We start from the raw sequence: 24,503 nt of genomic DNA, 5'->3' as shown, positions 1-24,503 counted from the left end.
GGTATTTCAGTTTTGCATTTTCAGGGTGCAATTCTTATGCTGGGTATTCGGGTGGATGTTTTGGCCAGCAGAGCTGCTGGCAGGCTGTGAGCCAACACTGACCAAAACCCCCTGTGCATGGGAGCTGCTTCCGTTAGCATTTGGAGGGATCTCCCACCTGTTTTGAAAACTGTGTCGGAAAACACTACCGAAAACATCTAATCAAGTCGGGAAATGTATTATGCAGATGCTTCCTTTCCCCTGACACTGTGGGAGGGTAATTGTAACTGCCTGAAACACAAGCAGCACTACCGGCACCCTGGCTGTGCAAGGGGAGGGGGGTGCTGTGCAGACACCCACTGGAAGGCCTTGAGGGCTCCGGGCCTCGAGTGCCCAAACCACAGGGCGAGGTAGCGGTTGGCTGGGAGGGCCCTCCCCGCCTCGCCGGCGGCCGGCTCAGCTGCGGGCAGCAGCGCTGGAGAGCAGCACCGCAGCCGCCTGCGACGCCCGCCATGCCCTCAGCGCCTTCCCTCCCCTCAGGAAAAGGGCGCGAAGAAGGCACGCAGCGCAGCCACCGCGCCCGCGCACCGCGCCCGCGCAGGCCGCTCCGTGGGGCGGGGCCAGCGCGCGGCCGGCGGGCGCCCCTGCGCATGCGCGGCGGCGGTGCGGCAGTTTGGCGGCGGGTTCGATTCAAACGGCGGCGGGAGGATCGGCCTCCATGGAGGGTGAGTTCTGCCGCATCCCCGTCTACGATGTGCTGCACCGCGCTGGGTATCTCGCGGGTGCGTACCCTTCGGGGGAGGGGGGCTGCGCCGCAGGGCACCCGGTCCCGGTTGCGGGGGCTGCCGAGCGGGGTAGGCCGGCGCGGGAAGGGGGAGCGGTTGTGGTGGGGGGGCTCGAACTCTGCCTTGCTCTGTGGTGACCGCGGCGAAGCCTGGTTACAGGCTTTATTCAGCCGTTTTCTCTATTTAAGGCTTGGGCTGGCGCCTTTTGGGCTGGCGGGGCAGCTCGGCGCAGGGCGGGCCCAGCTCGCTGCAAGGCGGCCCGGGCTGGGCCTGGGGGGCCGGCGCCTTCCCCCCCCCCCGAGCGCCGGGCCGCCTCGCCCCGACGGCCTCTCCCGCGGGGACCCTGCTTCCAGAATTCCTTTCATACTATTTACAGCATTTTAGAAATGTGAGGCACGCGGGCTTAACGTTAAAAGCACGGGAGCTAGTCTGTACCGATGGGAGCTCCGTTACTCGGGTATAAACGCGCTTGTGAGGATGTCATTTGAAAAACGCTTTACTGGGCGGGGGGGCTTCCTGGAGCCGCTGTGAACAAACATTACATACTCTAAACAGCTGCGGTTTAAAGCCAAATAAAGTTTACATAGGAAGATGGTTCTCTAAAGTAGTGGTATTTTAGAAATTAATCTACTCGTAGAGAATTGAAATGTAAAGCTCTCTTAACTGGGTTTTGAGCGGGCTGTGTTTGTTTTGCTTCCAGTACTGCACGACTTTGCTCAGAACCTTGTGCCCCACTGTCTGCTTGATGTTGAGACCCCCTCTATTATCATGCCTGTGTTGGCACTTTCAAATTTTTTCTCATTAGTGCTAGCTTGTAACTATGTTTTAATAGTGTCTACCATTTGAGCTATCTGTGGCTTGTTCTGGACCTTTAATCATGGGTAAAGTTTGAAGACTGCCCTTGGTTGTCGCTACCTTAAAGTCTCTGTTCTAGCCAGATATAATTTTGATTTATCAAATTGAAGGTTTAAGAGATCTAGAGGTTCAGTGTATTATGGTGATCTCTTGTAGACTGTAGTGTTGTTATGGTCTTTTTCTTGCAGAAATACAAATGGCTTTTCCTTCAAAGAAACAATGTGTCAGCAAAACACCAGATCTAGATTTCAACGAAGATCCCAATTCTTTTAACTCAAATGTTCCAGCAGATGGTATCTCCAAAGCTACAAACCAAGGGTAAATGAAAAGAAAATGTTGATGGATTTATTACCTGGCAAATGTCCTAAAGACAGCTTAGCATTTTGCAGATTTTGTCAAACTTAACAGACTTGGTAGTCTGCAGGAATGCAGTGGTCTTCTGGTAATTGTATTTTTACCTGTCTTTTAAGGTTGCCTAAATCTGCTAAGAAAGTGGAACCGCTTTCAAAGAAGTCAGCTACAAGAGGGTATGTTTCCTCAAATCTCTGTTAGCTCCCCTCATGCAGTAATGCTCCCTCTGAAGGGTTATGATGAGCTTTCACCCATGTACGGTTTTCTTGCTCAGTTTTGCTGATTAAAGCCCTTGGTCAGAAACAAGAGCAAGTGCTTCAAAAAAAGGGCACATTTGTGGAAGTAAAAGAGAAGAAATGTAATACTGATGGTTTTGCCTTTAAATCTTTGATGCTTGATTCTACAGACATATCAACAGATACAAACTAGAAGCAGAGCTGAAGACCAAGAATCAGCTATTAGAAACAGCCAAACAGCAGCTACACTCCAGACTAACAGGAGCACAGGTAAGCAAAGCAAGGGTGTGTGTGTGTAAACAAATCATTAAGTAATTCTTATATTCTGACCTCTACAGAGTCAGATCATAAGATTGTCTTGCTCATTTTCCTGTCTCCATCAGATGTCAGTAGAGTTTGGGTGGGCTAGGGTTTCTCCCCTGATACCCATAATATCTGCTAGAACCTGGAAATCAGCTGAGCTGCAGATGTATTTGGATGGATAATGTGTCCAGATCTCTTAAGTAGACATCAGAGTTCTAATTCCATTTTAAACTCCTGGTGGGAGAATATTTCAAGTTCACAGCTATAGACTTGCATGGCATTTTATTAAAACAGCCTTAATATTGCCAGGTGCTTCCTAGCTGCGTTGAGAGAAAATGCCTAGCTGCATTGAGAGAAAATGTGAATATTGCCACTGATGGTTTGAGGTCTGTTAGTTCTTTTTCATCTGTAGCTCCTAACACATGGTAGATAAACTATCCGATTTCCTTGTTCCTTTTGCCTAGTTTCTGCTAGCTTTGGTAGGCCATCACACAGTGCCGTGTGAAAGTGCATACACTATTGAAGGTATAGGTTCAGAAATGTGTATGGTCTCGTTTCAGTAATGAAGAACATTATCCTTGGTTTTTGCTCACTGCTGTGCACTGACTTTGAGGGACAGCGACCTCATTCTCTTCCGAGTATTTAACACAGAGCTCAGTTTATATAAGCTTATGTTCCTTCATGTGCTATTGTTTCATATTGTTGCCTAATCTTTTAGTGCCTTCTATATTTTTCTGCAAGTTTTTTTCCTGTCTGCTCAGCACAAGTGAGAGGCCAAACTTGGAATATTGTGTCCGGTTCTGGGCTCCTGGTAGGAGGGAGACATGGACATACTGGAGAGAGTGCAGCCAAGGGCCAGCAAGATGATTAAGGGACTGGAGGAAAGGCTGAGAGAGCTGGGACTGTTCAGTGGATTTTGTTTCAAACAGATTTGATTTCTTTATCAAGTCTAGGTTCATAATTGGCACATTGTTGTTCACCTCTTGCAGATCACTGCAGGAGACACTTGGCACAGTTTTTGTCATGTGCAAGAGGCTCTACTTGTAACCTTCAGTTATAAGAGCTCACTTTATTTCCTAGTTCTCAACCAGTTACTAATCTGAGATGATCGTTCCTTTTATCTCACAGCTTGATTTCTTTAAGAGCCTTTGAGACCTCCTATGAAATGTTCAAAAAGCTTCTGATGCTATCAGCTGGATCACCCTAATCCACATGCTTATTGATTCTCTTAGAGAATTGCATTCCACTTGTGAGGTTGATCAGCTTATGCAATTGCCTGGTAATATCTGAAATGTGTAGGGAATAATGCTGTAGCTTAAAGATTCGAAGATGCCCTTTTCTTCCCAATGCTTATATGCTCTTCAGTGTGTCAAATGCTTATATATATATATATATGGGAGGGAGTACAAGAAAAGATATGCTAGGATTGCCAAAAGGGAATTTATCTCTAGGATTGACTTTTTCTAGTAATTGCTATGACATGTGGATGTGATAAATGTATTGATCCTGTCAAGAAGCAGGAGTAAGTGTCTGCAACAGACTAATTTGGTGCAGTAGTAGAGACAGAAGGGCAAGATCTGATTGTTGGCGCTAGCGGAGCACTTGTTAAGCCATTAGCATCAAGCTCAGTATTAGTGACTAATGAGAAGAAAACCTCTGGTAACTTGCTTCACTTGAAACCTGTGTTAATGATAGGGTACTATAAAGGAGTTAAAGGAGGAGAATGAAGGCCTGCTACAAGAAATTGAGAAGCTCAAGAAATTTCAGCAGACTTGCATGGTGATTTTAGAAAGCAGAAACATTGATCCTGGTAAGAGCTATGCACTTCACATCCCATTCTAGTTCTCATTCTTCAGAATGATTTTTGGGTTTTTTCCCCTGTCATAACTGTTCATCAAATGTTTGGACTCTGCTTCCTTGTTAAGGAAATACTACTGTGGCTCCAGGGGAAACTTTTATCGTAGCTTAAGAGAAAAAGATCCTTCCTGTAGTAAGCCCTGTCCTGGATAAATTTTGAAAATAATTTCATCATTCTTGCTGTGGAAATTACTTTGAAAACTCTGCTTGTAAGAACTAATAGTTTATCTGTATATTAGAGGTTCACTAATGCATCTCATAAATTAGTTACAGGCAGCAACATTTTGGAGGAGGAAGAAAAGGCACAGGAATGCCAGAAGCAGACAGTGGTAAGAAAATTTTGAAATAGTGGTAGGAGTTCATGGGCTTTGAGAGGTCTGTGTGCTGCTGCCCTTCTCTACTGATGTGATTGAAACAGCTGCTGAGACTTCAATTTATTTTCATTATATTAAACTATTTTCCTTTTGGCTCTTCAGCTGTTAACTGAGAAGCTCGTAGAAGAATTGAGGCTATTTAATCAAACAGCTGCAAAAGAAAAGGAGGTGCTTCAGGTAAGACTGAGACTTTGATTCAACCAGGTACTGAGCACCTGGTGCTGAGTGAGATTCTGAAGGTTATTTTGCTCCCTCCAGTCCTGCTCCAATCTCCAAATGAACTAGATGGTGAGAGCCTGCAGTATTCATCTTTTGTTATAAACATACATGCATGAAGGAAACTGTTATGTGTTACTCCCTTTCTAAATAGAGGACTTTAAGCCCCCTTTGCTTTAGCAAAGTTTCTAGTGGGGCAATGTTAATTCTCATCTCTGTCTCTTCAAGTTGAATCGTATACCTTTGAACTTGAAGAAAGGCAGAAGGTGAAAGTGATATTAATGACTGATAGCTTTCAAGTTAGACTGAATCAGTTCCAAAGTAAAGATGGATGTTGGTACTGGATCTATGTAGATCAACTCCTCTTGAGAGAGGTTCTGGACTGTTACAGGTGCTTGTAAGTGCCGCTGGCGGAACACTGATCTGCTGGTCCAGTTGTTACACTGGGATTCAGAAGACTTCATCTAGCTTGGGAACTGCTGCAGACCAGTAAGCAGCTTCAATAAGTCTATGTATGGACCAAAATAGTAGTCAAACTACAGTTCTGCCATTCTTGGTAAGAAGCTTAAGAGCTAATCAATGAAGATCACTTCCGAAATTTTGCTTGTAGATAAATTGCTGTTTTCCTCAAGGAGCTAAGGTAAAAGACACCCCAGTCAGGGTGAACTGATGTTAGTTTAGCACATAAGACCCTGCTGAAGAGTTCAAATACTTGAGCTGCTTTAGAGCCTGGCTTTGCTGTTAGTACTTTAGTGTTAGTAAAGTGTGGTGTACACTGACTTCTCTATGCAGATGGCAATGGACAAGTGGAAGTCAGCAGAAGAAGAGAGACACCAGTCCCTGGAGAAGCATTCTGCCTTTCAAGCAGAAATTAAGGAATGTTCAGCAACACTTAACGATTTGGAGCTGCTCCTGGCAATGTGAGGCATGAAGATGGACTAGACTGGGTTTTTTGCTGTTTTACTGATAGTTTAGTGGTCTCTACTTGGCAAACCCAGTTCTGTCGGGGGCTGGGCAAGCGGCCGGGGCAGGACTCGTGGCTCTTACTGCTCTACCGGCAGCCGCCGGGGCCTCGCCTGGACCCTCCTTACCGCACGCCGCTGGCGAGCGGCTTCCTCCTCACGATCCTTCGGTTCCTCCGCGCTATAACTCATTAAGTTAATCATTAAACGCGCTCTCAATTCCCCGAGCCTGCGCTGCTGAGCTGGTGCTTTCCGGGCCCCACCGGAGAGGCGGGCGGCGGGGCGGGACGCACCCCCGGGGCCGGGCCGCGCTTGCGCGCCGGTGCCTGCCCGGGGCAGCCATGGCGGCGGCAGTGATCGGGCGGGCGGCGGGCTGCGCGGGGCTGCGGCGGGCGCGGCGGCTGCAGGCGCTGGGGCTGCGGCGGCGGGGCTGCGCGGGGCTGGCGGTGGACGACACGGTGAACGGGCTGAGCGACGAGCAGCGGCAGGTAGGGCCCGCCGGGGCCCCGCGCCGCCGGTGGCGGGCGGCCGGAGCGGGGGGAGGAGGGGGGGGCTCCCAGCGGCGCCCCGCCGGGGGTGTGTCGGGGCTGGCGCCCGGTGATTGGCCGACGCCGCGGGGAGCCGGCCTATCCCCGGGCGCGCTCTGGGGGCGTGGCGCGGCCGGGGCGGGAAAGGCCCGCAGCTGCGGGAGCCACGGCCCGGCCTGAGCCCGCGCTGCCGCCGCGTCATCGCGACAGGGCGCTTCCTCACGATAAAGCCTGCTCAGCGTAGCGCTCGGGGGAGAAAACATGCCCTGCATTCGCGCTGGACCTGTTTTGTCAGAAACCGTCAGCAGTGCGGTCGCCAAAGGAACGAGTTAACTGGGCCAGGTCGAATCTCGAGGGGGTGTGCGGCTCTCCTAGCGCGTTCCCCTTGCCCAGCGCGGGGACCGAGGCGTTTAGGATAACGGCGCCTTGCCTTGTTGTTTCCTCCTGTGTTCAACCGCAGCCTGGTGCCAGCCAGCATGGCACTTAGCCCCCTGCTGCCCTAGGCACGGGGTGGAAGGCGCTGGCCCAGGCCGGCCGCTGGAGCGCTGTTCCTGGGGCCTCAGACCTGCAGCTGTAGCCCTGCCTCCCAGGCCGCCGTGACAGCAACAACACGAATGTACCAAATAAACTTACTCGTTCTTGCTTTCTTATGAGAGAAGTGTTCTTTGCCAGGTTCGTGTTCGAGGTTTACAGCCTTATCAGCTTGAATTGACTCGTTTCTTTGTCCTTCTGCATTCAGTAGGTGTTAAAGGAGGAAAATATTCAATAGTTCATATCTGTCTGGTGGAAAAGCTAAAAAAAAAAAAGACTGCAGTAATGTTCGTTAAACTGAATTAAGAGCACTGTCATTGTTATAAACTGGCTCAGACTATCAGGGATGTGTGTCTGAGTCTATTCCTCAATCTCTAAATTGTTATAATTATGGTTTAATCTGCTTTTCTTCCCTCTTTTAAGCTTTATGCTCAAGTTTACTGCTGACAGCTTTATCACAGTGGAAACATTGAATGTGTTTTGGGGTTGGTTGGTTTGGGTTTTTTTTAAGTTTTAAATGTACCAATGGTGGGAAAGCTTGTTTGGTGGTACTGGAAACCAAGGTCTGGGAGGTCATGGAAACTTAACATATCTTCTTAATTGTAAAAAAGAGGATGCTTTTGTTGTGGGGTTGAAAGGCAGAGAAGTGTGGGCATATTTTGGTTTGTTGCTTCTGACCTTTCTACAGGTTCTGGTTAAACAGCAGCGGGTTTCAGTCTCATAAGATTGTTCCTTCACCAGCATTAATTTGTCAGAATAAAGAACCAAACAGGAAAATGGGATTATTAAGATCTCCTATAAAGTCTGGACAAAGTTTTAAAATCTTCATATTAAAAACACTTAATGTATTGTATATATTTTATTAGGGTGTGTATGGACTTCTGCAGAATGTAAGTATTCGAATTTTAAAATTTAGAATAAATTTTGGGATTTTTAACACTGGAGTCTATGAGCATATCTAACTTTATTAAATTTTCCCTCTGCAGAAAATAGCACCATAGCTAATGTAGTTCCAGTTTGATACACCAACATATTTTAATTAGTATGCATGCTTGTTGCAAGCATCTGCATATAATTGAATGAAACTCTAAACAGCTACTGGATGGGGATAATACATTATAAGTTCCATTCATCAACTTTCAAAGTTTCCTGACCAAAAACATCTCCTGAAACCATGGTGTAGGCAGTAGTTAAATAACATTCTCTCAGGGTGGGGTAAGATTTTTAAGGTTAAACACTGAGAGGAACTTAGAGAAGATACTGATGTACTTAAAGATTAAAGGGCCTTTCATGTGGTCTTCCAGCTAGTAACCTGAAACATCCATTTCCTTGTGGTCTTCTCCTTCTGGGTTTGGGATCCTGGAGTTGCCTGGCAGGGGAATTTTGGGAATATCCTAGAGAAGATGACAACAATATATTGATGAGGTATAACATATGTGTTTCTCCTCATCTCTTTTCCCAGCTTAGACAGACCATGACAAAGTTCTGTCAAGAGCATTTGGCTCCAAAGGCCCAACAGATTGACCAGGAAAATGAATTCAGAGGCATGCGGGCAAGTATTTAATGTGTGCATTTAAAATAGATGGTAGTGAAAGCCTGTTGGTACTTTGATCTGTACATTAGTCCAGACAGAGTCCTAGTCCACACCACAGGAACATATGCATTAACTTTTCAAACTTGAAAGCCTCTATAGAAAACAATTTTTGGTTTCCTGTTTTATGTTTTGTTAATGACTTTCAGCAACCTGGGGCAGAACCCAGTCAGCATGCAATAAAAAAAAAAAAAAAATGAAAAAAAGGATTGATAATGGCTTTGTTTGGATTCTTATTGTGGTATTTCTGCTTGGCTTTGTTCACACTCCTCCTCCAATATATGCTTTGTATTCTCCTAGCTAGGACCCTTCCTTGGACAGCTGAGTTTCCTCTCAAATCTGTTGTGAAAATATTGTGTGCAAATGCTGAAGTGTAGCATTGTTTGACCGTCTAGCTGAAACTTGCCTTCCTAATAAAAACAACAAATTTTGTGCAACAGGATTGTTTGATGGATGAAAATGAGATATCTAACTATTGGTTTTCATAAGCTCCACAAGACTTAAAAAGCTCAGAACATCTGCTAGGATTTCCCAGAGCTCTGATGTTGACATTTTTAGGGATATATGCACAGCTTTGAAGTGAAGTATATAAATTTAGCCTGGTGCACCAGATGTCATCCAGAGCTATTGAATAATACTTTCTGAAGTCTCTGGAGACTATTTGCTGATAATTATCACTGGATGCTGAGGCCATGAGACAAGCGTTCACCTGTGGGTCCATCGTGTAGTGGAGGGGAGGCTGCAGTCTGAAGGAGCAGCAAAGAGATGCTCCCCTCCCTGCCCCCCAGCATTTTTGTGGTCCTCATTGGGGACATCCTTTGCTACTGCACTATGTCATGAGTTCCCTCTTATTCTGTGATGCTATGTGCAAGACACAGCTGTTGCGCAGGTCTGAAGTCAGCTGGCAGCTCTGTGCCTTCAATCATGAGGTTGTCACTTGAGCAGTGTCGTTGCCAGTGATAATCGGGGTGGTAGGCAAATGGAGGAGTTGGTGAACAAGGAGTACGGTTTGTCCTCTAGCAGATGGACATGTACGTTACAAAGTTCAACTACGCAAGACTCAGTAATGTTTATCTAGGCCCTGTGCATGTCTAGTGTCTTGGCAGTCTTGAAAACCTACAGGTTACATGTTTGAGTGGCCCTTGTGGATTCAGCTCCCTTAGCTTCACAAGTCCAAAGTGTTCACAAATTCTCTGTTGTGGTCACCTTATAACTTTTCTAGAACCACCTGCAAGGCTGTAATGTTCCCTTTTTTTTGATCTCTACTAAGGACGCTTCCATGGCTTTGCTTACCAGTTTCTGTTTTACTAAAAGTACCAGCGAATAGCAGCTCTTGTACATAAGTCCGTGGTTTCAGTCATGGATGGCTTGTGCTAACTGCTGTTGGCAGCAGCTGCAGGCTCATAGGCCCACACTGTGCTGCCAAAGCAGTGACAAGGATGCCTGAGGTAAAAGGCAAGCATAAGTTTAAGTCATAACATCCTAAGTAATCTTTGGCAAGAGATAGTATATGAAAGTCTAGAAGTGCAATTTTTTAAATTAATGTGAAGTTTTAATTATTTAAAATTCTTTTTAAACTGGGCAGTGAGTTAAATCTTAAGACCTGTCCTTCCAGAATTAAATGTAGACTTGTGAATTTTCACCAGATTCAACAGACCACTCCCGTGTGTAGCATAACTAATGTCCTTAAGTCTGTCTGGGTTCTTAGTCCAAAGGATGGAGCTGCTGCTGCTGCAGATGGAGTAGGTATTATGTATTTATCTTGGAGATATCACAAGAATAAGGTAAATTGATGTGTTCAGTGAGCTACCTGGGAAAACTTCTTATGCTGATGCTCTGACTGTGCGTCTGGACTGATTGCTTGTTCTGTATTTGTAGGAATTTTGGAAGAAACTCGGGGAACTGGGCGTTCTGGGGATCACGGCTCCTGGTAAGTCTGTCCCCACCTTTTACCTTCTACTGGGTGATTCCTCAAACAAAAGAGAGACTACTTAAACACAGGCTTTCCGGTTCATAACAACCTTGTCTGTGATGTGACACCTGCTTTATCCAGAAGCTCCTATCTTTGTGTTTTTTAAAAAGTATTTCGCAACTTTTGTTACTCTTTACTGACTTGGAATCCTTTTTCCATGTTAGGCTTCTTCTGGATGATTAACAGAATGCCTTTTACAGTTTAGAAGTACTGCTCAGAAATGGTTTCTCCAGATATAACATATGCAGCTCGAGCATGTTTGCGCTTCTCTAATATGAAGCGTTTGCTGCAAGTTTTGAAGAAAAGTATCCTAGAACAAACATCCATCTCTAATAGGAGAAGTTAAAGGGTATAAAACAATGCTCTGAAAAGCCGTGATAACTAATGGAGAGCTGACCACGTCCAACCAGTCAGAAAAAATCAGGGTAAATCTTATTCAGCCTTGTCCAGGTTAGTTGAAAAGTGTTTTGATTAATGTTATAGATTACTGAGGCTGCTATGGTCATGCTGAATGCACTAACACAGTGTAATGAGGAGAAGCCCTTAGTGGAGAAAAGCAGCCAATGGGGCCTTTATTTCCCCATCGTGAAGTCTGTGTTTCTGGATGTGCGTGTGCAAAGGCTTCTGCAGAAGCAAGCTGAATAGCAATGCGTTGAAATAATGCCTCTGCATTTCTTTCAGTGGCACTGAGTCTGCTTGAAAGAGTCTGTATTTCTGCTTTCTTTCTCTTTACTCTTCCCAATTTACTGCTGCTCCTGTTTTTTCTCACTCTTACCTTCTTTCTTCTTTGATGTTGTGCCTGAGGCTTACAGCAGTTTCCCACACTATAAATAAGCCGTCCCCTCATGAGCCCTGTCCTTTTTGATTTCCTCAAAGATTTACCTCTAAAACCTTCCTATACCCAGAATTTTTTGCCTTATTTTTGATCGTGGAGTTGTGTGTGCTTTCTTTATTGGCTTTGGCTTTAGTGCAGGAGGTGAGGACAGGGATTTAGGATGTGAAGATAATGTGAAATCTTACGAAGATGTATGCTCAATTAAATGGCGTGTTTGGGCACCAGTGGATCAAGTCTATTAAGGGAGCATTTTAAATAACAGTACTTTTTGTTTTCTTCTTAAAACTAAGAAAACTATGTTGGTTTGTAATTTTCCATTCATTTTATAAAGAGCTAAGTTAAGAAATGCAAATATGTAGCTGCTGTGGAACAATAGTACATAAAGACTAATTCTGAAAGGGCAGCATCATTCTAAGTCACACTGTGGTTTGTATTATACAAGAAGCTGACTGGCAGGATTATTTTCATGCACCCCTTGCAGTACAGAGCAGTCATGGGCCAGTCCTGCTTACAGCAGGCAGTTACTGTTTGTGTCTTGAGGCAATAGCACCAAACCCATCCGTTCTATGGGAGTGAGTAGAGAACTCTCTTGTTTTGGCATATATGGGAAATTATTAAACCCATCTTTTAGGATATTGATGGTAAAACCCTAAACGTTGATTGTGGCAGTGAGAGGTGATTCAGAGGACGAAGAGCCCTGCAGATAAAGACAGGAGTCAGAATGAGTGCCATGGGAGGAAAGGCTGCGTGTAGTGCCAGTGGCTGTTGTGTTAATTTGATGAGTCAGGAACAGTAGCCCTCTTCGAGCCCAGGTTACACACTCAGCTCTTTGGGCACTGTAAGTGTGCAAACGTATTTGCTGTTACTGTTGTTGCTGCTTGCTTACAGCATTCATCTGGATGACAAGTAGGTGTTCCCGGGTTACCTCCCTGACTACTTCGCAGTGTTTATGACCTCCTGGTTTAGTTCTTGGCAGTACACCTGCTGCTTGCCTGCAGAACAAAGCTTCTACATTGGGATGTGACTGTATTTGGGTGTATATAAGTGTGTGTGTAGGTGTATCTCTGTATATTTGTGGGCTGTCAGCTGCTTGAGGACATTATGCATTTCTCAGCCTTCTCATTTTTTTCCTGCCTTCTCCCTCTCCCTGTTCTACTGTGTACCTTTAATCTTTACCACCAGTTTTAGACTCAGCTCGGTGTGCCTAGCTGGATTCCCAGTTAGGATGATCGTGCTGCTCTGTCTCACTTCATCCTTTCTTGAAATCTGCAGTCTTGCCACTGGTGAATCACAGCAGTTACATTTATGGATCATTCTCCTTCTGAACTGGATACCCATGAAAATGCTGGTCTCCTGCATGTTTGTGGGCTTAGGAAAGTCCCTAGTGCCCCACTTCTTGAGCGGTTTGAGGATTCCTCACTTGTTAAGGGGTCCTTGTTACGACAAACATGCATGGACTTTACAGACTTGCCCTGTGTTCCTTTGTCCTCTCACTGAATACACATTGCCACCTTATGATTTAATCTTTGTCATAACATTAAGGTTGCACTTAAGGTTGGTTGATAAGGACTCATTGTTCTGCAAGTATTGGTAGGATGTTTTAGATGTATCCTTAGGCATGTTATGTATAAAACTATGCTGTACAAATATGCAGTAAATTATTGATTATGCTGAAGAAGTAATATCACTGTGCCTTTAAGATAAGAAAACTGAAATTCAGATGACGGGGAAGGCCAGAGGTCCCAGCTCAGGGACAGTGTCAGTCAAAAGCAGAAGCTGCCCTGTGTCTTGGGTCTCATTTAAGGCTGAGCCTGACCCTGGGACCCCGTGCATGTGTGATATACTCCATGGTGGTTGACATGAGGTTTCTCTTCTCTTTTCAGCGGAATATGGTGGATCTGCTTTGGGGTATCTGGACCATGTGCTGGTGATGGAGGAAATTTCTCGTGCATCAGCAGCTGTCGGGCTTAGTTACGGTGCCCACTCAAACCTCTGTATCAACCAGCTAGTGCGTAACGGCAACGAGGCCCAGAAAAACAAGTACTTACCCAAGGTACGTGGCTGGAAGAGGTGAAACTGGAAAGGGTTTGGGTTTTGGCTGTGTACAAGGATGAACATCTTTCATGGTGTGTAGCATTTTAAGCACTAGTCAATCTCCGTCACCCAACCTTAGGAAATACCTTACTTGCTAAACTTGCCCTTCTCTATTGTGTTAATATTTGTCCTGTTAATCCATATTGACCTCTGCCTGTGCCAAGCTCCACGTCTGTAGGCAGCGTAGTCCAGCTCTCTGGAGCTGCGTTATTAAATGAGGATTTGAGGTGGCGCTGGATGATATTCTTCCAAATTCTGAAATCGGTCAGAGATTTCTGAATGAAAGTCACTGCTTTCCTATTATGTTTTCCATTTCTCACTGCTTAGGTGCTTGGTTTGCCTATGCTGATTAACTACATGCGAAACTTCGTTATCTGGGGCATTGATGTTTGTGACTCAAAAGCATGTTCAACAGATCTCAGGTTTCTAAATGCGTGGAAAAACTTAGCTGATACATTGAATCCCAGCTACTAAAATTATCAGTGCAAGAAACTTGATTTAAGCCACATGCAAAGTATAGTATCACTTCCTCACAGGGTTGTGCAGCCTGCTAATATGTAACTCTGAATTGTCCTCATTGCTGCTCAGGTGTATGTTGATGCCCTCATTCGCTGCCTTTCAGTAAGATGTGTGATCACTTTAGTTCTTGCTTGTCTTGGTTTGTGACAGGGTACTTAACTAGTTTTGAACAGATCACAAAGACTTCTGTGGAAATGCACTGATGGATTGAATTGCTTGAACATATATCTTAAGTGTTGAGTCTGTTTTTTAAAAAAAGAGATCAAAAGGAGCAGAAGATGGATAAAAGTACACAGGGAGAAAAAAAAGGGTTGGGGGAAGCAAGGAGAAAAGGGCAGGATGAAAGGAACAGGAAGCAACAGCTATGACAGAGCCTGGTATGAGCAGGCATAGAAGAAGGATGTCCATCTGCTTTTGTAGTGCAAGTGTGGGGGAACTGGGCTATGAGAACATTGCTAAGGACTTTGCAATCTCTTTTCATCCCCATCATTGGCCTTTTGTGTTAAACAATCCTTGTTTATGTAAAAGGGCAGCCATAAAGCCCAGAACAAGGAGCTTGTGAAAGGCATATGGCTGCCTGCATGGTTCTTTTGGCATCTTCCTGGAGATGGTGTTTTATAAGCAGGGCTGTACTCATCTAGCTCAGACATAAGTTGAGTCATCCTTCTCATCCCGCTGTGATTTGGTTCTGTTCCCTCAGCACAGCAGTACAAGGGAGCTCCCTGCTAGGACTCTACCAGGAACAGCAGCTCTCATTTGCTGTTCTCACACGGAACAGCTACTGTGGAGATTCAGTGCAGGGGAGAGGGGAGGAGAGGGGGAAAAAAAAAAAAGAAAAAAAAAGAAGGCAGGCTAAAGAGGGAACAGAAACAATGCTACTGCTCTTCCTCCCTTTCTAGTATTTGTCATTTCTTCCAGCTAATTAGTGGGGAGCACATTGGAGCCTTAGCAATGAGCGAACCTAATGCTGGATCTGATGTCGTGTCCATGAAGCTGAAAGCAGATAAGAAAGGTAAGGCTTGTCGTGTGCTGTCTGGATAGATTGCTGGTGTAAATGTCTGCTGTAAATTTAGACTAAACTCCCCAACACCACTGAGATACGGTGCTTGGTCTTGGATATACCAGACCATGTTTGCAGGCTTGTGCTGCCTCCCAGGAGATTCAATATGTTATAAAGCCAGGTAGTGAAGGCATGAGGTACACGGTTGAAGGTCTGAAAGTGGGCTTCTGATTGTGGCTGTGGAGGTTGATGGTATGATGGAACCAGTGGTAGGTTCTTTAGTTTGTCAAGCATTTGTTAAACTGGTTTTGGACTCCAGAAATTAAGGAAATTAGCTTTCTTGAACTCAGGAGCAACTTGTGCATGCTGTTTGTAGGGGTCTTAAGGAGCATCCTTGAAAGCCTGTTTTGAAATGAATGGAGTGAGGATATAGGTGTTGGTCTGATGTCTCTTGTGAACTAACAGATTGCAGCTCTTTGCTTCTAGGAGACTACTTTGTTTTGAATGGGAACAAATTTTGGATCACCAATGGACCAGATGCAGATGTGCTCATTGTTTATGCTAAAACTGATGTTAATGCTGTTCCAGCCTCCCGAGGTATAACTGCATTCATTGTGGAGCGGGTAGGTTTAACAATTCTCACAAGTATTATTGTAGTGGGTTTTCTAAAGCTAGCTCCTTCACTGGCTCATTTAGAAACCAGCTAGTTTTCTTTCTATAACTGTCACCCCCTTGCTCAATGACCAACTACTTTCTGACAATTGTATAAATCTGTGAGACTAGTCCTCTGCTGCGGTGACATGGCATACTGCGCTGTCAGCTGGGCACCCCTGGCGTATCCAAGCATGTCACCAGTCTTTAGGCCAAAAAGTGTAGAGAGAGCAGACAAGATTCCAACGTGAAAGGGCTTGCTTGTTGCCAAAAATTGACAGAGATATTGGAGGCCTTGTAAATACATCCTACTATCCTATTATCTAACTTGGTGGGCTGGGTTTTGTTGGGCTTTTTTTAAGCCAAGACATTAGAAGACCTCTATTAACTTCTTCCTCCCATTTTTTTGCACTGCCCCTTTGGAATCCTGAAATGACCTAAACATTCATGGGCAGGGAGCAGAAACAGGTTGTTCAATGGGGAACCCTGGGAAAATGGGTTTTTTCTTCCCTTTTAAAGATTTGGGGCTATGCTATATACACCTTCACCACAAGGAAGACAGGAAGCTGTGATAAAATAGATGGTACTGGAAATGTATAATCTCAGAGATCAGTAAGCCTTCTGATGGACTTAACCTGACAGCGATTAAATAGTTCAGTTACTGGCAAAGCTTGCAGCCCTTACTCTGGGAGAGTCAGTGTTGGCAGCTGTCCAGTTTATGTATTTGATATTTACGTGCATTAGAAAATGGATGCACTGGGTTCATATGTGCCCCACATATGTGCATTTTTCTCTGCTCATTTGCTTCCTCTGCACTTACACCTGTTCTTGTTCCCAGAGTGGGCAGTTCACTTTGACTCCCTTCATGTTCCTGTGGTCAGGGAAGTTCCACAGATCTCTAGCGATTTTATTTAGTCTGTCAGAATTGAGATTTGAAATGTATTTTAACTGTCTTGACTTTGCAGGGAATGCCAGGTTTCAGCACAGCCCAGAAGCTCGATAAGCTGGGAATGCGAGGGTCTAATACCTGTGAATTAATCTTTGAAGACTGCAAGATCCCAGGTGAGTTGCGTTCAAATCATGGCAGTGTGCACGTGGTGGTTTCCTGTCTTCTTGATCAGATAAATTGGATCGCTAATTACATGCGTGTTCAGCCTGTGACCTAGCGGGCTTTGCAGATGGTTATCTGCTCTTTGGCAGCCTCAAAAGAGAGCTAGCGAAACTGGAAAAGTGCACTCTGCTGGATTGCACTGAGTGAGCACACCCCTTGTCAGGTAACTTCTGGCTCACCTTCGTGGACCTAACTCTTAACCAGTGCTTCTGCAAAGCTGAGGTGGGGCTTCCGAACAAATTCATTTGTTTCCATTAGAGCTCCCCATCTTGTATATCGGAGAGCTTATTTCAAGGGTGTTTTTTTTCCAAAGTCACTGGAGACTATCCAACAGACGTTTGGTTTGCCCATAACATTTCTGCCTTATTTTGGGGTCAGGGCCTGAAAATGGACATCCTTCCCACCACGCATTAGTACAGCAGGGACCACCGTAATGGCCATTTCTGTTACTCCAGCGGCTATTTTTGTTGATAGAAAAGTTACAGCCTTTATATAGCAAGTGGAGGAGATGCCTTATCTGAGCTCATGAAAATCCTAATTGCATATCTGCAGAGCAAGTAACTCTCCTGCTCCCCATACACCACCAAAAGCTGCTTTGCAGTAAGTGGAAGAGTTTCAGCGGAAATCTGACATTTCTAACTTTATTGGATCCCTCCGCTCTGAAATCAGAAAGGCCAGTGCCCCAGTCTTCAGATCATCTCCTGGGTAATCATCCGTACAGAACAGCATGTTCTCATGGTAACAGGATTTCCATTTTCTGATAACTCGGAGAAGCACATCATTGCAGTGTTGAAAGTTAACACACTTTGCACTCTGGCCATTGATGCTGCTTCTGATCTTCTGCCTTGGAAGCTGAACCAGTCTGATGCTATTTCATATGTCTGCAGGATCTTTCTCTCAGATCAAGATGTCCTTTAGCACTGCAATTCCATCCACTTTAAATTATGTGGGTTTCGCTGTCAGCCACGCTCTGCTGAATGGCTGGTGTTTCTCTCATAGTGGCTGTTGTCCATGGACTCATTCGGTCATGTTGTACTGGTAAAAGTTGATTCAGAGCCCCAGGGGTTTGGGGGTTTTGGTGGTTTTTTTTTCTTTTTTCTGTGATACGCAGCCAGCAGATCTGCCCCCCTTGTGCAGTCAGCACGTACGTCCTTCAGCTCACCACATACCTATCCATACCTTTTCCCTGGATGTACAGGAAAGTGTTCAGGCTATTCAGTCCTTTTTTTAGCTGTAAGATGTCATTACTCGTGAACAGCTTTGTCACTGTATTATTACTGATGCTGACGTTAGTGTTCTGTTCTTCAAAGTGATGTTTGGTATTAGTATTTTTCTTTCTCGCCTGTGGCCCTTCTGAGGTTTTTCTCTGAAAGCCAAGCTTCATTCTTCTTCCTCTTTCTAGCCCCATATCATGATGATGACCCTGCAGAAGCTGCACTTCTCCATACGCTACATCAACATGCTTTTCAGTAAGCAGGAGACAATGCAGTCCATGAGCTTTTGCCACTGAAAAGCAGATTATATCAGGAGACTTATCTGCATGTGTCCAAGTCCCGTCTCATTTTCGCTTTGCATATCACACCTCTCAGATCTCTTGTGGTCAAATCCTGAAATATATATCAGTTCTCCTATATGGCTCGATCTCTGTCCATCTACAAAGCGCAGTTGTTGGGCTTTTAAGTTCTTTGCTAATGGTTAGAGTACAGCCTTGCTGAGGTGAGCCCTTTGTTCCTGCTTCTCTTTTTATACTTGTTAACATCAGCACGTGCTTCAGATTGCCCCAAAGTGAAACAGTTTCTTGAAGTTTTTTCTCAGCCCGTTACCTAATGTGGCTATTTTCCTGTTCCTTTTTCACAGAAATAATACTTGTCTTTTTAAAACGTTTATTTGTAACAACTGCAGTGTTCTGTTCAGGCTCTCTCACAGAAGGGGGGATAATGATTGTTCGTATTCTCCAATCTCAGAAGACTAATGTACATCACTCTGACATGTGATGAGTGGCGAGCTTTGACTGCTTGCTGTGTAGGCTTTGGTTCCTGTGCTGGGAATGCTCAGAGGTGTCCCAAGCATATCAGACAAGGATTTGCATTCATTTCAGATACACACTCGGTAGACATCAGATGGTAATGCTGTCAGTTTGGGTTAGATACAAGCTAATGGGGTGGTGAAGGGGGCTCCCATTTTGTCCTCCTAGGCTGTTAAGTCTCCTATTCTTGTTGGTGCTGAGCGGGAAGATCTCTGGAGAGCACCTTACCCTTTAGAAAAGAGGTGAGAGAATAGCAGCGATTGTACAAGCACTTTATAACCCTTTACTGCCTTTTCCTTTTTGGCTTTGCTTGGATTGAATATTGACATTTTGGTGGTAGGGAGTATATGTATTTAAACTCAGTGCCTGTCTAACTCAGCCTGAATGTTTGTGTCTCAAGCCAGAAAGAGAGGTGAATGGGACTGAAAGTTGCGGTCCTCCCCCCAGGGAGCATGGGCCCTTGGACAACAGTTTTGCACATAAGTAAATCACTTTCCTTTGCCAATTGCAGCTGAAAATATCTTGGGGACACTGAGCAAAGGAGTCTATGTTCTGATGAGTGGATTGGACCTGGAGAGACTTGTGCTATCTGGTGGCCCACTGGGGTAAGGGTTTGTCATCTTTTATAGATGTTTATAGTTTGTCATCTTTTATAGGCCAGAAGGATCCTTCACTCTCACCTAGCCCGGTGGGTCTCCAGTGGTGGTTGCAGATCTCAGCAGGAAGCATCTTGGATGGAGAACTGAGATACTGGGGCAGCTTCTGAGGGAAGAGGAAAGGCTGGGAGGAGGTGCTGGGCCAGAGCCGTGGAAGGCAGCGAGCTGCAGGGGAGGCGAGCAGGGAGATCCCGTAGCTGCTGGGTACTCCAGCTGTGCCATGGCTGCTCAGCTGGGCTGCTGCTGGAGGGTGCTCGGCTCCGCACTCCCAGGCAGCCACGGCTTGCTCTGCATCTGCTCCACCTTCTCCTTTAGCACTCCTCCTGCAGGTTTGTGGGTTTTTTAGTTTGAAAGCATCTGTGTGGAACACCCTCCGAGGGGCAAGGGATGGAATGAACCAGTGCCAGAAAGGTTGCAGATCTCTGCCTTCCAGTGTAGCCCAGGCCACAGACCCTCCAGAGCATGCTTTTAGAAATATTAGCCTTGATGTGAACATTTCCAGAGGTGGCAAATCCACCTTGGTCCCTGACTGCATGCTTCTGTAGCCCCACAGTGTGTATTACTCTGGAAATAACCAGTTCATTGCATCCTTAAAATCCAAAAGGCTATCCAGACTGTCACAGAGAGGGACCACTGGACTGGGTAAAGGTTTTGTTCTTCATTTATTCAGTCATTAAGCTCCCCAGTAATTGTTTTTACCCTACAGTCCTCTTGTCCTCTTGTTGGTCTCTCTGTACTAATCCTCATGCGGAAAGACCATCTTCCACAAAGCAGAAGGAGGATTTTTCACCCTTCTTGTTCTTGCCTATGCTGGTTTTTATGGTGTTGGCTAGTACTCCTTGAGTCAGCGCTCTCTGGAGATGCAAGGCAGCACAGACTGCCCTGGCTGCAGCTGTAGGAAAGCCCTTCAGCTCTTCATCTCGGTCCCCTGAATTAAGAAAGTAAGACCTTACCACAAGATGTCCCAAATGAGCAATATGTAGAGCACTAAGGAGAAAAAAGGGACCTTTGGATTTTATTCTTAGCGTTGTGTGAGCGGAGCTACAGGAAGATAGCAGCCTTATCATTTTAGGTGTGAGAATCTTTTTGCCTTAGATTACACTTCCGAGGTTTTTTTATTAATAGTTAATAGTTCTGTTTTCCTTTTCCTGCATATCTGTACTTTTCTTAGGCTCATGCAAGCTGTTCTTGACCACGCAATTCCATACCTACATGTAAGAGAAGCATTTGGACAGAAAATTGGCCACTTCCAGGTGAGGCAGAAAAGGAATTAGAAATTTTTCTCATCTTGCTTTTCTCTTTAAAATTAAGATGACGAGAGCTGTGTCACGGGAGGGTTTTGCACAGAGGAGGTTGCGTGGTGTTTGTGCTGGGGTTGCACGATGGAATGACGTTGGTGAGAAGGTGAAAGGATCTCTGAGCCCATTTACCTGAGTCGGTGGGTGAGGGACTGCTGCTGCCACCTGGGAGCCTGTGAATGGAGAGACCCTCCAGCTCCCTGCTGTGTCTTTGCTGAATCCATGATTTCTCTTTTGTCGGGTTTCTCTGAGATAGTTTGGGAAATGAGTGATCCCTAGCGCTCGGGCAGAAGGTGATCTTCCCCTTGCTCATGTTAATGTTTCTCTTCTGCGACATGCAGCTCATGCAGGGCAAAATGGCCGATATGTACACGCGGCTGATGGCATGTCGGCAGTACGTCTACAACGTGGCAAAGGCCTGTGACCAGGGCCATTTCAATGCAAAGGTGAGCTGGCTTCCACCTGGGCTGTGTCTGCTGGGGGAATTCCTTCCCTTTGGTGCCAGATCACGAGCAGGGTGGAGGTTCTGCACTGGGGGTTAAAATAACTCGCTCGAGTCCCCGAGTGCTTTTCTTTTCGCCTCCAAAGAAAATGAAAGCCTTGTTCTACAAAGCAACAGACTTAGCAGCATCGGTAGGTGTTTATTGGAAGCCCAAACACAGTATCTGGCTGCTGGAAGGAGCTGTAGCAGTCATTCTGAGGTGTTGGCATCTCCGCAGCCGGCACTGTCGCCACATCTCTGTCAAAGGAGGGGACCGAGCAGTTAGCAGTTGGAGCAGAGTGCCCTGCATCCCAAATCAAATCACATCGGTCTCCTGTGGGTATGATGTGCATTTGTGAGAGACCACCTCCCCTGGTGCTCTCTTTTTTTTTCTGTCATTTTTTTTTCTGTTTCTGTCTTCATGTGGCCTTTACAGGCCTGACACAAGTGTTCTGCAGTGAGTGAAAGGCTGCTGCTGCTTCTTGCTCACTGGGGAATGAATCCTGTGCCTTTGTGATTAAGTAGTTCGGTCATCTTAGCAGGTGTCTGTAGAGTAATGGAAAGGTCAGAGCGACACAAAGATTGGAGATGGGCAGGTGACACCTTTCCTGACTGTCATCGTTGTCACTTTCCTTTAGGACTGTGCTGGAGTGATCCTGTATTCAGCAGAGTGTGCTACCCAGGTGGCACTGGATGGGATCCAGTGTCTGGGTAAGTCCCTGGCAGCGTTTGTTTCTGTGAGTGGTTGCGGGAGGGAGCCAAGTGCAGTGCCAAAGCAGTGTGCTCCCCCGTCCCACCCTCAGCCCCCGACATCGAAGAAATGACTGGTGACTTCTTTTTGATGGCAGGCGGGAATGGTTACATCAACGACTATCCGATGGGGCGTTTCCTGCGGGATGCCAAGCTCTACGAGATAGGGGCAGGCACCAGTGAAGTGCGCAGGCTTATCATCGGCAGGGCCTTCAATGCCACTTTCAAGTAACGTCCGCCGGTGGAGCGGCAGTACCCTGACCACCATGAGGCCTTTGCCTGCACAGGCTGGAGCGCAAAGCTCCTTCTCTCCTTGCTTCTGATTCTGGGATCGTCGCTTGCAGACTCTCTTCTCCCTGCTCTGTGAACAGATGCTGCTGGACTGGGCTTTGACAAAATGAGTCACATGGTAGCATGGAAGGAAAAAATGTTTTTTCTCTTCTTGTGATCATCCTGATTCATCCTGTTCATGAGCCATCCTGATTTTCAGCGTTACAGGGCTGAGGTTCACCCAGGGGACGTATCACCATTGAAGCAGGCTGGTGAGCAGTGTGCCTTTGCTGAGCACAGAAAGTCACCCTCCCTTAAAGGAAAAGGGCAGTGAAGGAACAATTTCGTTCTTTAAAAAAAAAAACCAGAAACAAACACCAGAGTTCCATTACATAGCTAGCATTTAGTGTATTACCACTGGAAGGTGAAATTTCCCATTGTGACCTTCTGATGGGATTAATAACTTCCATTTTGGGAACCTGGCACCAACCGCATCATGGGGGTGGCTGTCATGAACACTCTAAGCATCATCGATGCACAAGCAGTGTTTTGGGTGATGATTCCTAAAACCTCGTTAAAATGCCACATCTGTTTCTTTGCATACTTCCTTTCCTGTTCCTGCTGCTTCTCAAGACATTTCAGTGCAGCCCCAAGTCTTTGCTGCTCTGATTGACTGCCTCCCGCGGTGTTATTCATCCAGAGGTGTCGCCATCCATCATTCTGGGAACAGTTAAAATGTCAGACCTGTATTGTGACATCCATGAATGAAGCAGGCAGGAGGAGGCTGACTTTTTGGGTTGGGGTTATTTGTTGATTTGTGGGGTTTTTTTTTTTCCCCAAAGGTTGTTCTTTTGGCAAAAGCATGTACTCACACTCCACCTTTGGTTGGCTAGAGAAGTCAGAGCGAGTGCAGCAGTATTTGTGGGTGTTTTCGGTTCATATTATATACAGCAAATTCAAGTTTACCTAGCTTTATTAAAGAAAATTGCACAGAATAATGCAAGCCTTAAAGGATGAATCACACAGAAAAATTGGATGTTGTAAATATGACAGAACAGTTAATTAAACAGTTGCCATGCAGGCAACATCCCAGCAGTTTTAACAAAAAAGAGCTTAAAGCTTTGTGTATTTTTGTTGTTGTTGTTGTTGACATCTGTCTATACTAGGTGACAGTAAACTAATGTAGAACTTTAAAATGCCACGGATTGAAGAAAAATTCACTTTCCTGAATCACCAGGTAGGTCACCCATCACCCAGTGTTTATAAAAGTTACAAAACTTCATTTAATTGAGAGCTAGAAAGAGCTTCTAAAGTTACGGTGGTGGTGCCTTCTTCCTAAACTTCATTTGTATTCGGCCAGTGGATGGCTGTCACTCTGGAAGTGTCCCAGGGTTTAATTTTCAGTCTTAATCTCTGGATGGAGGTAGCAGAGTGGACAGAGGTGGCCTGCCAAGAATATCTTGTTGAGCTGCACCTGAAAATGCTTTGGGAATGAGCCTTGAAGCACAAGTGAAGTGCACTTCACATGTGAAGCACTAAGTGCATTACTGTACATTAATGTAAGAATTTATTTACGTGACCAGACGTTTATATTTGATCACAGAACAAATACAGATGTCGTCTTCTCCTGGATGTGCAAGTCACAAAACCGCTGCAGTTACTGCACCCCAACCCAGTGTTCATTGAAACACCAAGGGCAGGAATTTTCAGATTTGCCCAAATGATTTGGGGAGCAGATAGTGCTGTGGTGAGTCAGGGCAGTTGTGCAGCCCTAAATCCCTGAGCCCCTCATCCCCCCCAGCGCCACGGGCTGCCCGTGCCTTTCCTGGCAGGCTGTGGCCAGGGCAGCTGTGCAGCGGCCGGAGCTGCAGAGCTCCTTGCTCTCTACACTAGCTGCAGTTTCTGTGTCCCAGTAAAACAGCAGATTTAACTGGAGTGTGGTGGAAGCGCTTGCAGGGGCGGTGCAGAGCACAGGCACAGCCTCTCCAGCACGTATTGGAAACTCGTATTTTACCTGTTTGTTCTTCAGCTCTTTAAAACAGGAGTGAACCACTGCAGTTTTCCTTGAAGACCCTCACAAGAACATAGGGCCTGGATCACCAAATCACTTAGGTTGGAGAAGACCTTTAAGATAGAGTCCAACTATAAACCTACTCTGACCAGAGGAGCTTCTCTAATGAGTGTGGAGCCATGTTGGGATGCTAAAAATAGGTTTTCTAAGGTGGAAGGGGCCTGCAGATTTTGAAACCTGTCCTCTTAACATTGGGGAGGTC

The 24,503-nt window shown here is 45.6% G+C and overlaps 2 protein-coding genes across 4 annotated transcripts; both read left to right on the top strand.

The window, feature by feature from the left end:
• The first annotated feature begins 567 nt into the window (after positions 1–567).
• On the top strand, positions 568–5,959 carry KNSTRN (kinetochore localized astrin (SPAG5) binding protein). 2 transcript variants are annotated; one of them, XM_056354460.1, is made up of 8 exons: positions 568–704; positions 1,808–1,937; positions 2,090–2,146; positions 2,377–2,476; positions 4,205–4,319; positions 4,634–4,695; positions 4,843–4,917; positions 5,749–5,959. In XM_056354460.1, the coding sequence occupies exons 1-8, from the start codon at positions 698–700 to the stop codon at positions 5,878–5,880; spliced, it is 678 nt and encodes a 225-aa protein (XP_056210435.1). In that variant the 5' UTR covers positions 568–697; the 3' UTR covers positions 5,881–5,959. The 2 variants fall into 2 exon arrangements, with proteins under 2 accessions (XP_056210435.1, XP_056210434.1); XM_056354459.1 differs by having other exon boundaries at positions 611–761.
• A 277-nt stretch (positions 5,960–6,236) lies between these two features.
• On the top strand, positions 6,237–23,341 carry IVD (isovaleryl-CoA dehydrogenase). 2 transcript variants are annotated; one of them, XM_056354453.1, is made up of 12 exons: positions 6,237–6,406; positions 8,439–8,528; positions 10,446–10,497; positions 13,258–13,427; positions 14,906–14,999; positions 15,474–15,610; positions 16,604–16,700; positions 19,287–19,380; positions 20,603–20,684; positions 21,071–21,175; positions 21,849–21,921; positions 22,059–23,341. In XM_056354453.1, exons 1-12 carry the CDS (start codon positions 6,260–6,262, stop codon positions 22,190–22,192), a joined length of 1,275 nt encoding a protein of 424 aa, XP_056210428.1. In that variant the 5' UTR covers positions 6,237–6,259; the 3' UTR covers positions 22,193–23,341. The 2 variants fall into 2 exon arrangements, with proteins under 2 accessions (XP_056210428.1, XP_056210427.1); XM_056354452.1 differs by lacking the exon at positions 8,439–8,528.
• Positions 23,342–24,503: the final 1,162 nt, after the last annotated feature.

The sequence above is a fragment of the Falco biarmicus genome, chromosome 10, assembly GCF_023638135.1.
Source record: "Falco biarmicus isolate bFalBia1 chromosome 10, bFalBia1.pri, whole genome shotgun sequence".
NCBI lineage: Eukaryota > Metazoa > Chordata > Aves > Falconiformes > Falconidae > Falco > Falco biarmicus.
This window is presented reverse-complemented; position numbering and strand designations above follow the sequence as displayed.